Here is a 13378-nt window from a genome sequence, read left to right as displayed (position 1 = left end):
TTCAAAATATAAAAATGAAAAAAGAAACCCGAAAGTAGTATTCAAAACTAATAAATGTCACCTTGGACTATTTACAGTAAGATGCCTTTTCAACAGGAGAACACTCCCTGCTTGGATCTGTGCCTCACATACCACTTATACCTTTTAGGGATTCTATCCCTCCTCCTCCCTTTCTGTCTCACATGAAGCAGCCAGCTTCTGTTCTCACACACATCTTTGAGTTTCACTTTGACACTCCTTTTTCCCCATTCACAAATGATCCTACTCAATAATTCTACTCAACAAATATTTATTGAGCACCTAATATGTGCCAGGCACTATGCTAGGAAGTGGGGATAAACACAGAGATGGACAGACATCAACCCCCCTCCTTAGGAAGCTCAGACTTTGAATTTAAGAACATTTTTCACATTATGTTCTACCATATCCCAGGCCCCTGTGAAGCAAATCTGGGGATTTCTTGAACAGGTGCCCTTGAGGGTTCTGTCTATCCGGCCCAGCATGCTGCTGGCCTGTGGGTTTGGAATTCTGTTCTTTGTAAGCAACGCTTTGAACCAACCCCACACCTATAGTCTGACTTCTCAACTCTCAGCGGTGGGAACCACATGTTAGTAGGGGACCAGTTGTGCCAGTATAGGAGGAGGTTAATTTCTTAATTGGCTTCTACAAATTCCAAGTTTGAAATGCCCTTAACCCAAAAACTACCAAATTTAGCCACAGATACATGTATAAAAGTCTCCCCCGATTTAAACTTGCAAGGTGCTCTACTCTGTCTTTTCTAAGTGCCCAGCAGGGGCTCCTTGTATTACTTCCACAGGTGCAGCTTTCTTTATATTTCTCTGTGAATCTTTTTCTTAGCTTCAAACATAAAGTCAGCCTACATGTGACCTTTTTTTTCTTCTTCTTCTTCTTCTTCTTCTTCTTCTTCTTCTTCTTCTTCTTCCTTCTTCTTCTGCTTCTTCTCCTTCCATATTTTAACCCAAAGTAAAGCCAGTTCTTGCCTTTGGTCTACAACATCATTGTCCATGAGGTTCAGAAAGACTCATGATAGTTACTTAAAAAAAGACATAAACCATGAAATATAAAACAGAAACTGTATACGACATACTGTGGAAGCAAAAACTAAACCCTGCCTTGCTGTCTCCATCTTGTGCCATGCCTGGCATCCCATGTCCCCATGAACATTCTTATTTGGAGCTCTTTCTCAGGCACAGTGAATCAAGTCCAAAACATGATGGTGTGCTTCCTTCTCACACTTTTGAAGCATTTTCCTTTCAGTGGATTCACACAGCCGACGAAGAACAATGATGAAGGGAGCCTGGCAGGAAAGTTCTGTCCATGCTTTTTCACGGGCTACCCGGGGTCACATTTCCAAACAGCATCCATCCAATCAGGTGATGCTTGATTATCCATTCAAGGTGTGAGTGCTAAATTCACAACTCCTTGTGAGCTAGTTCCAAGCCCTTTGGACCTGAAGGCAACTTAGGGAGTTGGCATTCTTTTCATGTTACATTTGGCCCACCCTACTCTGTAGTAGGGAGACCATGTTTGAAATGTGAAGAGGATGAAAAGAGCAAGGCATACTGGGAGGGGTGGGGATGGAGAGGTGACCATGCACAAGCTTCTGGCTCTGTCGTGCATATATTTTCAGTGTAACAGCGTGTATTTTGACACATAAGGGCTTGTGCTTTTTCATTAAAGAAATAACTCGCCCTGAAAAGCTCATTTGGCAAATGTGGCTGTGAGTGTGTGTGTGTGTGTGTGTGTGTTGTACAACATGTCATGAGGTTGTGTGTCAAGTCCTGTGAGTGTGCCTGACCCCTCCCCCATTGTCACACCCACCTCAGCAGAAAGATAAAAGATAGGTTACACCTGGTCGGTTTGGTATTCAGAAGCTTCTGATAGACTTTCTGAGAAGCTGAGGAAATTCTCCTGGTACTCAGAACACACAATTTCGTAGCGGTAATGCCGGAACTCCACGGCAAAGGTACCAAAGTAAGACAGGAAGCACATGACCAGGCCCCACTGGACCCTGGCTGCATACATGTGGATGTCTTGAGCCATGAGGATGAAGTCTGGGGAAAGCAGTCAAGGAAGGAATCCTCCACCAGCGACAGGCCAGGTCTCCCTCACTAGTATCATCTCTGTGTGTAATAATACATATTATTGAGTTCTCTGTGCCAGATGTGCTTCTGTGAATAATCTCTTAATCCTCACAGCAATCCTATTATCATCCGTGTTATAAAAAGAAACTGAAGCCAAGTGGGTAAATGCCTTGCCTGAAGTCAGGCAGGTATTCATGGTGCGGAATGAGATTCACACACGCACTCTGACTCCCAGGCCAAGCATATTCAACACCTAGCAAAAGGACTGCAGCTCCAAATCACAAAAATAAAGCTATGGTTAAAAAACACTACAGCAAATGACTACAGATTGCGGGGGGATAAGGGAGGGGGCGGGGCGAAGGGGGAGCAGAAATGACCCAAACATTGTATGCACATATAAATAAAAGAAAAAAAATGGCTGTAGATTAATATACACATGCACTCAAGGCCTCGTGCTAAGTCCTCGTACTAAGTGCTTTAACACATGAGCCACACCCCAGGCCTTTTTTCTTCAGTCTATTGTTCAGGTAGGATCTTTTCTTTTTTTTTTTTTAGGTCCAGAGGGACATCCTATCTCCACTTTCTGCTAGTTGGGATTCCAGAAGGGAGCTACCCCACCTGGCAAAATTTTAAGGCCTTAAATGTTCTCTGTCTCACATGACTGCAAAAAGCTCCAGAAACACGGCATAATGACTGAATGGTAGTGAGTAAGGGAAGAAGAAATAAAAGACTCCAAACCCTGTGCTAACTAGAGAAAATCTCTGAGAGCCAAATGTCATATTTTAAAACCTCTTTTTCCACGGGGGACGGTGCAGTGTCTGAGCTCAAGTTTAAATCTTGATCCACTACATGCTATTTGTGTGATCTTGGGCAAATTAACCTGCCTGTGAGTCCCTAGTCTTATTTGTTAAGTGAGGATTAAGAGTTGATTCATTTAAAGTGCTTAGAACAATGTCTAACACATTGTAAATGCTCAGTGAACATTGTTGATTACTGTGACTGAAGACGCATAATTGTATTAGCCATGCACTTGGGAATCTTAATTCCTTTCTTCTCTGGTTTGCTGAGGAGGACCTATTGGAGAGCACACTTGTGTGATGTGATTGGCGGGGTCAGAACTGGCAGGTTTCTATGGGGCCATGCTACCAGAAAGTGGGGGTCACTGCACTCCATCCTAACTAGACTATCTTTGTGGGATTTGTCTGGGGTTGTGGGAAGTGAGGCGCTCTGCCTTTCCCTGGTTTCTCTGCTTGTTACTGGGCAGATAAATTGAATTCCAGGGTACAGGAGATGGGGCCTGAAGCATTTTCCTTCCAAGTTTACTGGGAATAAAGGCTGATTTCTTCATCCCCCATCTGGCTCCTCATGTCTGTTCTCAATTGGTTCAAACTCTGAGGGGAGGAAAAGAACAGTACCCTAAACCGCAAGTATTTGTTTAGAAAAACTACACATGCAGCATAATCTAGTTCTTGAATTGTTTTCCCAGAAAAGTTTATTTTGCTGAAAAATATAAACATCTTTGTACCCTGAAATTCATTTTAGAGCTAATAAATTATATGACAAAATAGGACTTAAGTCACAAATGAAAATTTTTAAGACGGAGAAGAAAATCACAGTTCTTTTTTTCGTTATGTACCTATGTCTTTCACAAAGGAAACTTTCACGTCATTGGTGAGACAAGTATGTGTGGCGTCTTTCCTACAGATGGAAACAATTTTGAGAAGGCAGAACTTGTTTTATTAGCTCTCCATCTCTCCTTGGCTTGAAAAAAATGGTTATATCAAAGACCATTTTTTATGGTTTTTATACCCATTTAGTTTTCTGCTTTGTCTTAAAATTCTGAGATGATCTATGGTTATCCTAACCCACTGGAAATGGCAAATGTCTCATCTTCTACATAGGCAACTTATCTGTGTGTAATCTCACTGTCAAAGAACCTTTTCATATTCAAAGGATACAGAGGACTACACAGAGAGTGATAGATGCTGACAGAATAACTCGTGGAATTCCAACCTTCCGTCCTTCATTCTTGATGTTGACTTTGAGAGTCAGCGCAGCCTGGATCCAGCAGGTCAATGTGCCAAATCCAAAGGTCAAGGATGTTCCCACATTGTGGATTTCTTCATCATTTGTGAGCTATGGGCAGATAATGACATATGGAAGTCCATTTAGAAAAGAAGATGTACAATGTGAAGGGGAGAAGATAGGAAAAGAGACAGCTAAGTTCTGAGATTCAGAGATAATGTTTTACTGACAGGTTTTAGAAGGATTAGGTTCTTCATCTCCATTGGCTCTTTGTGTCTATTCTCAAATGAATCAAACTCTGAAGTGAAGAAAGGAAATAAATAGTTCCCTAAAAACATTTGCTTGGAAAAACCATGTAGGTGGCAGTGATCTAGTCCTTGAATTTACTTTCCAGAAAAGCTTTTGGGAAAGGAAAAGCAAAAACCAGGGGAGTTACATAAAAAGGAAATGTCAAAGTTTCTATGGGCATGAATCCCAAACTTTGTTTTCCAAGCTAAGAAAATAAGATAGAGGAGCTGGCTGTGTATTTACTAACTGAAGATGGCCAATTCTGGGCAAGTCAAGATTTAATTGGCATAGACAGACAACTCTGACCCCTTGGGACAGCTGGCCTGTTGAATTGTAACCATTGCTTTTTTTTTTTTTTAAGTTCATGCAACAATGTCTTTTTAAATTATTTATTGAATAAATTATTATTATAAATTATTTATTCAACTTCTCCATAGGCAAAATAAGTGCACTGTTTAGCATATTGGAGCTTGCAAACTTAATCACTGCTGAAAAGGAGGAAATTATCACCCAAATAAATATGCTTAACCAGGAGGCCGATTCATCAGCCAATCTCCAAGAACATGGACACAAACATGACAGACAGATTATCCCCTTCTGCACCTTCGTTCACCACCATTCAGTAATCCTTCATCAGGCCTGGATCAATGGCGCATTTTTTCTCAACAATCATTGAGTGTCTGAGAAGACTTGGTCATCCCTTTCTGCTGCAGAAGTCTGGGTCAGATGTTTCTTGCATATCATGGTGCAAGAGGGAAAATGTCATGAAAAGCAAGACACTGGTCATCCTCAAAAATGATTTTGGCTGGAATTTCCTTGTGTGTGATCTTCCCAAAGACCATGTTGCCACCAGGCCGGGTGACCTGAGGGCCGATGTCATCTTGGCCTCCTTTCCTGGTGGGTCAGGGGAAGTACCAATTCATTGTTAATGGGAATTCTTGGTGATACTGGGGTTTGAACTCAGGGCCTCACACTTGCTGGGCAGGGGCTCTACCACTTGAGCTATTCCACTAGCTCCATCAATGGGAATTCTTTGGGTTTGGTTTTCCTATAGTAATAAGAAAAACTGCCACCATATGTTTTGCCATATCTAGAGACCCTTAAAGACAATGTTATTTGAAGATTCAGTTGAAGCTTTTATAGAGTCAGTAGGGTAAATGAGACTCAACTGTGTTATTTCAGTTGTGGGTTAAAGATGTAGAATTTCCAAATCATGACCCACTTATTTTTAAAACTGTATCATTTAAAACTCCTTTTGTAATTATATAGATTTTAATTGCACATATAGGAAAATAAAATCAACTGTTCAAGAGATAGCTTTAAAACTATGGTGAAAATATTGTCTTTTTAAATTACCATTGCCTTCAGGTGGTTTGTTGTTTGACATTGTTGTGAATAACTGTTGCATCAAGTTAATATTGCTTTTCCACTATAATTTTTCCTTCCTTCCTTCCTTCCTTCCTTCCTTCCTTCCTCCCTCCCTCCCCCTCTTCTTCCTTCCCTCCCCCCGTCCCTTCTTTCCTTCCTTCCTTCTTTCCTTTCTTTCTTTTTTTGGGTGTTGTTTTTTGAGACAGTGTCTCATGGACTAGCCTTGAACTTGTGATCCTCCTGCCTCAGCCTCCCAAGTGCTGGGATTACAGGCATGCACCACCATGGTGGGCTTCAATTTTTTTTCTATTGTTCTTGGTTGTAGGAATCCCATTCCCCCCCCCAACTTTTTTTTTTGAAGAAACCATTTTCCCCCTCATAATTTCAAAATTCATTTTTTAAAATGATTCCTTAGGGTAGGGCATGGCTCAAGCAGTAGAGCACTTGCCTACCAAGGATGAGACCCTTAGCTCAAAGCCCAGCACTACCACCAAAAATAAAAAGGTTCCTGAAATTAAATTTCAATTTCACTTCTACCCTCAGCACAATAAAAAAGAAAAAGAAAAAGCAAAAAAAGGAAAAAAAACTTAAAAAAAAAAGTTTCACTTCTAGGAACTGGGCTTTCCATGCTGTATATAATCTATTTCATTTATTATCTTTTTTTAACATGATTTAAAGAGTAGATAATGTGGTCACATGGTTGAAATTTTTATAGTTAATATTTAAAAATGAGTACTGTGCCAGGAACCAGTGGCTCACGCCTGTAATCCTAGCTACTCAGGAGGCAGAGAATTGGAGGACTGCAATTCAAACCCATCCTTGGCAAATAGTTCTTGAGACCCTGTCTTGAAAATATCCAACACGAAAAAGGGCTGGCAGAGTGTCTCAACTGGTAGAGCACTGACTAGCAAGCGTGAGGCCCTGAGTTCAAACCCCAAAGACATTGTATAAAAAAACGGGTATTGATTGGAAAGTGTATGTCTTCTCACGTACACCAGCCATCTGGTTTCTCCACAGGTAATTAATTTGTTATTTGTTTCCTGTGTATTCCCTGTAGATATTCCAGCAAGTGTTCTTCATATGTGGTGTCATCATTCATAGTTTTGAATATTTGTGGTTCACCTTTGCAACCCACCTCTAGGATTCTTCTAGGACTGTAATACAGAACCAAATGTGCACTCAATAACTCATCAAGCCCTGGTGGAGAGCACAGTTACTGAGCACTGCATACCAGGCCTGTGTCTGCAGCATAGGCCAGCAAGTAAGGGATGGGCTCCCACCAAGAGCTCAAGAATGATGCCCTGTAACCCAGCATTTGCATCTTAACAGGATGAACTCTTAAATATTCTCCTGACAATAATTTCCCTAGCCCCTGTGTTCTAAGAATGCAGCTTTCTCATTGTCTAACTTAATATGAGATGGGATCTAGAATGAGGAATTTGTGGAATTACCTGTCAAACAACTCATCAAGCCAAGAAAAAAAAAAACTTACTTAGAACTTGTATAGTTATGGTTTAACACTTGGCTCGTTGTTACTGTGTGCCAAAGGGAAGTCTTGGGGAAAGTGATCCTGGCTTAATGAATGAGCTGGAGAGAGGGTTAGAAATTCCACTACCATATTTTCAGTAGGAACATTACTAAATGCTCACTAGAATGTTGGGGATCTTACATCATGTGGATTTCATTCAACAGATGGGAGAAGAGGGTCAGGATCAGTGGTTGCTAACAACAGAAAGTTTGTAGCCGTGAACATGTGGCCTAGGCTGGAGGATGGTGCAGAGGGAGCTGAAGCAAGGAAATCAGTCAACTATTACAATAAGTCACATCACTCAGGACAAGGGAAATTGTATTATGGGTTGTGACCTCGGGCTTCTAAATTTCTAGGAAGAAAGTTAGGGTTAGTATGTATTTACACAGTCATGGATGTTCTAGGGAAATTCTGGCCTTTCAAATGACTTCCACATGAACCTGTTACTCTGAAATGCAAACCTTTATCAAATAAGGCTGATCAGTGTTTAATTATAAACAGGAGATGATCTTATTAGTTTTTTGGAAAGGCACATTAGGATACAATTTATTATGAAAAAAGAGTATAAACCACTTTGAAATCCTTTGTAGAAAACATACAGCTTTTCTAGTAGCTACTTTTCTGCATAGCCTCATGTGTGTGATGAGAACAGCCTCCAGGACCATCTGGGCTGACTGCTGGAGAACCTTTGCAAACTAGGACCAATGTTCCTAATTGTTTTTAAGGTTCAGGCAGAATGATAGGGGCCATAATAACTATACTTCAGTGAATGCGATAATCATACAAATGAAGGCCTTACCAGAGTGAGAGAGAGGTGAAAAAGGCCAAGTGGAGTACCTGAAAATTACCAAGTAAGGTCATTCCAAAGGAAGCCAGGCACAGCGCCACCAATCCACTAATATTCAGCCATGGGTTTAAAACCTTTGGTTTCAGTTGTATGAAGCGCAGAACAGCTACCACAAGTGCTAGGAATAAAGCAAAATCTTAAAATTAAAAAAACCGAAATCATACACCTACATAATAAGGTGGAGTTTTAAAGCCATAATGTGCAAAACTGAACTTTTCACCCCAGTGCATCTTAAACCTCTGAAATGGCAGACAATTTTTCAAGAAACTTTACATGTGACACTCATGATTATTCCAGATGTTTTGTCAGCCCTAGCTTGGAGGAAGCAGAGAGGCAGAGAGGACTGAAGCAGCAGTGCTCTATGTTACTCTGGTGTTACAAGAATGACAGGGCTGTTAGTAGCGTTGTTCTCAGAGTTTTCAAAAACAAGGTCAGCAAAGGACAGACAGGCTTTGGAAAGCATTGCAGAGGCATGGCACAAAACAAATGAGATGGGGACAAAGACAGAACATGGCCAGGAATTCACTGATTCTGTCATCCTCTAGCTTAGAACAGTGTTAAAGCAGACAGGGCAGGAAGACATGGGGAAGAGCACAAGGTGACCTCATCTGGACAAACCATCAGGTCCCTGTGCCAGGAACCATACCTGGGGATAGGAAGGAAGATAAAAGAAGTATACAAAACTCTTCAATCTCTCACTTCCCTTTGATTCTCCCAGCAGGTGTTCATTGTCAACTCAATTCTTTCAAAAGATATTAATTACTCATTTTCAAAGGCTGCTCTCTTTTGAAGAAATTGGTATTTGACAATTTAAAAACAGAATGAGGGAAGTTAGATTTCAAACTTGACTTCTAATAGAAACCTGGGGGACAGTTCACTGAAGCCACTAATCTTAAGAATCACCCTTTGTTAATTGCTTAATATAGAGATAGTTTCATATTTATGCAGAGTTGGGAGAGGTTAGCTTATAAATGACGAAAGAGAACTTGCAACTAACTTGAATTGTATTTATGAATAAGGGAATACAATTACAACTTCCTAAGACATTTTATTTTTACTTTAAGGTAAAGCAGGGAAGATAATTAGAAATTTCAGAATTACCTTATTTATGTAACAGCTAAGCTGGTAATTATTTACTAAGGTTTAACTTTGATTATAGGCCCTTATTCATAACCATTCATTTTCATTTTTTTTTTTTGCCATTCATTTTCAAAGCCCATAAATTTGCATTTCCCAAGTGTGGTGAATTTCATCATGTCAAGCTATGAAGTTAATTTAATTTCTTTTAGAAATGACTAATGAAAAGTATTACTATGGGACCTCTCTGCTGATCATTTAATTTTGTGGGATAGGATTATGCTGGAACTTTGGCATAAGCCCTAAACCCAGTCCCTCATATGGCTCCTTTACACTGACCTACCCAGATAAAACCCAGGAGAGGGGAATTGATGGTCACTCAAGGCACTATCCATCTCTTGCCAATCAATATGGCCCCAGCAGTGGCAGCCTTCCTATTTGCGACATGGGTGAGAAGTCATTTCATCATGAACAGGTGATGAAATTATGTAGGAAACAGAAACCTAGTTGAAGACAGTAACTCAACTCAGTACTCCTAACTTCAAGAAATACATTCCAAACACCATACTTTACCATTATTTTTTTTTGGCCTTACAATTAACATATCCTTTTAATCTACTACCTCCATTATTAACCAGCTCAGACAAGGCAAATTTCTTTTTAAACCAGACTGTAGTTTGTGAGTGGTGAAACTAATGAACATTCTGACCCTGTAATAGTTTTACTAACTCTTGTTTGAATGGATACATATTCAGACTATCTGTTATGGAGCCCATTTGCAACCAGGTAGTGACTGAAAAAGACTTCTGGGCCACAGAGCAGTTTCGAGGGCATCTTTATATGCGCTGACCCATTTTACCATGGCCACTTAGATTCTGTGGCGAAAAAGTGGTAGAGTGCCTGCTTAGCAAGCACAGTGCTCTGAGTTCAAACCTCAGTACCACCCTCCCCCCACCCCCAAAATTCAGATTTTGCTAGCAGTTGGTTTAGCAAAAGATTTAAAATTTAACCTTCTGCTGTTTTTGGTATGCAGAACAGTCCTTTGATATACAGGTGTTCCCCATTTAATTTTCCTTTCTAATTTAAAAGAGTACAAATAGCAAAACTGCCAATTTTTTTTAAAATTAAAATTGTAAATTTTGGAATTGAATGGGATTTTTCAGGTTCAAAACTCAGAATAACATCTCTTCATTGCAGTTCTAATCTGATACCTGGCCAAATTCTTTTTTGTTTAGTTTTACTGTTTATGCATTAATAATTCCTATTTATGACTGCGGTAGAACAAGACAGTCAATATGTTTTGGCTGAATGAGGGAGAGCGGCTGCTATTAGGTGACTGGAATCATTCAGCTATTAGCTTTATCCTCACAACCTCCCCAGGGCAGGAAATAATATTCCTTTCAACAAATTTGTCTTAGGTTTTTTTTTCCCCTAGTGGAAGGGAAAGTATAGATTTAAGACAAAGAGCATAACAAATTCTGTAAAAAAAATAATTGAGCACTCAATCTTTGATTAGCCTGTCAAAAAGATAAAGGATCTTTGCCAACTAATTTTAATAAATGCTACACTGGCTCATTTTCTGATTATAAATTATAATCTATACTGCTGTCAGAAAGCAATGACTTCTAGGCAGTATGGGCTATTTCTTAAAGCCAGTTATGGAATCTAAAGTAATAGATCCAGGCCTGCATCAGGCCTGGGCAATAAAAGAAGCCACGGTGCAGAGCAAGAATCTTTACTAAATGGATTCCTTTCCGCTCGAAGAGTTGATAAATAAGTAATTGTTGGTTCGCTCTCACTGAACACTAATCTTAATCAGTTTTATGTCTACCAGATGGCACTAAAAATGATGAAAGATAATAAAAACTAAACACTGAATGTGCAATACCTTCGAGCAAGGGCTGGTAAAAGCTTAATTGCTTCTTGGTAGAGCAGGAAGAAAGGGAGAATAAGATGATGACAAATGTCATCTCGAAGAGGGAACTTGCTTTCAGTGCTTTGTTTTTGAAAATGCTTTTATAATTAGTTAATCATAAGGTTTATGTCTGGGTAAACTTGTGAACTGTACAAACTGGTATTTTTTAGATGATACACTAAAGGCCACTGGGAAATATCCATTTGTCTGAAGAATACAGAGAGAACAATATGTAGCTTCCAACATATTCATTGGTCTCTCTAAAGTCCAATGGAGGACGGCTGTGACAGCTGTGTACAGGCAGGCTCCTACGTATTGTGATTAAATGAGGCTGTGTTTATAAAGCACTTAGCTTTGTGTCTGGAATAGAAGTGATGGCTGTTAATTACTGTATTGCACCCTGTGGGATGATCAGAGGAGTGGGTGCCAAGGTACTATGATGCAGAGAATCTGCAAAAGACCCCTGAAATTCAAGGCTGATTCTTGGGGCTTTATGTTCTGCTAAATGCAAACACTCCTTAGCATCCATTTATGCTCTGGTGTGAGTGAGATTATTGGCTCTTTTCAGAAGAGCAGTGGCAAGAGTAGAAAAAAGGAGCCAGGACAAAGCTCTTGGCAGCTGTAAGGCTGAAGGCAGTGATGACCAAATGAGTGACTAGGGCCAGTCCTGGTCCCACGTGGGCACCAGTTGCCAAGCGGTATGCCGTTCAGTGCCTGTGACTATCTGGAACGTGAAAACCCTGCTTCTCAAGAGCAGGAAGGGAAGAGGTGCTTTAAGGATCCAACAACCACAGCATCAGGGTAATTAACCTTCTCCGCAGTGGTGGTGTAGCAGCCATGGCTTCCAGACACTTCCTGGTTAGGTGAAGTCTGGCCCAGGAAAGGCTCCGACAAAAACACAGTTAGCGCCAGGGAGAAATCTTCTAACTTCACAGAAGTTCCCAATGTGCTTCTCTGGGAATGTTCTTCATGTTTCTCACATTTTGAGCTAAGAATCCACCTGTGCTGCACATAGGCCCAAGAATCTCTCTTGACTTTCCAGTAAGTTCTACAGGTTTTCCCTTTCCTACCACAGACATTTAAAAAGTACACATTAAAGGTGAGTAGGAATTTTTTAATGGGGGGAAGGGAAGGATTTATACATAAATGAAACAACAGGTCCTTTTTTGGAGGACAGTTACCACAAAGCTAAATATTACTGAGAATTAACATTATCTGTATCTCTTGCTAGAAGTGGAAGTCTCACCATTCAAAAGCCCCACTCCTAGAAAATCACTGTGAAGAGGTTGAGCTGTCCCTGGTCCTGTTCCAATAGCATGCCAACAGCGACAGCTAACTGGCCCTTTAAAGCATGAGGGGAAGGCTGGCCTTGAGGAGATGGTACACTAGGTGGGTTAACCAGGAGACAGCATGGCTGATCCCCACCATCTCTGGAGGACTAACAGGGTCATGCAAGCACCTGCAGAATGAGGGGGACAGGATATGAAAGGAGGGTCCTGGGCCCTGAAGACAAAGTGGAGAAATGGGGTCAGGGAGGAATACCAAAGTTTTCTTTTTTCTTAAATCTCCTCCATTTGCCAGTTTGATATGTATCCAAGCACACAAGAGGTTGTGATTTTAATGTTAATGTTGATCTTAAGGTTTAAAAATAGTATCTACACTCAACAATGTTTATCACAGAACCTATTCCATTTTTTCATCTTTGCCAGTGCAGGAATAAATAAAGCATTCTTTTCAGAGCAACTATATTGCACTGTATTACATTTTTATGCAGGATTTTAAGGCACGTAAATATATTATTTCATGCAGAAAAAGAAATAAATTTAAGAGTATGCTGAAATGATAAAGATGGTGAAGGAAGAGGAATGTAAGGAAAGCAGGTGAACATAAAAGGATTATCAGAAGAAAAAAATGACCCTTAAAACAAAAAGCTGGCTTCAGCATATTGACATGATTGATACGATACTAAATTATCAAGTCAGCTCACCATTGGTTTTCATATGGATTTGGGAGAATTTAAAATAAGAAAGCAATGTGCCAAAGTGCATAGAGCTTTCTTTATGCCCATCTTACCTAGGAATGCAGCCATGTTCATGACTTGACTAAACACACAGCTTGCAGGAGGATCATCACCTGCAATACTTGAAAACAATGAAATGTTTTATAAATTCTGTATGAAAATCTATAACTCTCCCACTTTTCCTAAGATCCAGCCAATCAGGCGT

At 40.2% G+C, this 13378-nt stretch overlaps 1 protein-coding gene and 1 pseudogene across 3 annotated transcripts in view; both read right to left on the bottom strand.

The window, feature by feature from the left end:
• Positions 1–272: 272 nt before the first annotated feature.
• LOC109679976 (transmembrane protein 150C) overlaps positions 273–13378 on the bottom strand; it is a 79976-nt gene continuing 66870 nt past the window's right edge. For all 3 annotated transcript variants that reach the window (XM_074041896.1, XM_074041895.1, XM_074041894.1), the window contains exons 5-8: positions 13227–13294; positions 8152–8279; positions 4064–4241; positions 273–2075 (exon numbers count right to left, since the gene is read on the bottom strand). In XM_074041896.1, coding sequence (XP_073897997.1) covers positions 1867–2075; positions 4064–4241; positions 8152–8279; positions 13227–13294 — 583 coding nt within the window. In that variant the 3' untranslated portion in view covers positions 273–1866. The remainder of the gene's footprint in view (positions 2076–4063; positions 4242–8151; positions 8280–13226; positions 13295–13378) is intronic.
• LOC109679984 (adenosine 5'-monophosphoramidase HINT1 pseudogene) lies at positions 4248–7460 on the bottom strand (annotated as a pseudogene).

This window comes from Castor canadensis, chromosome 9 (assembly GCF_047511655.1).
Source record: "Castor canadensis chromosome 9, mCasCan1.hap1v2, whole genome shotgun sequence".
Lineage (NCBI taxonomy): Eukaryota > Metazoa > Chordata > Mammalia > Rodentia > Castoridae > Castor > Castor canadensis.
Note: the sequence above shows the minus strand (reverse complement) of the source record. Positions and strands in the feature narration are given on the sequence as shown.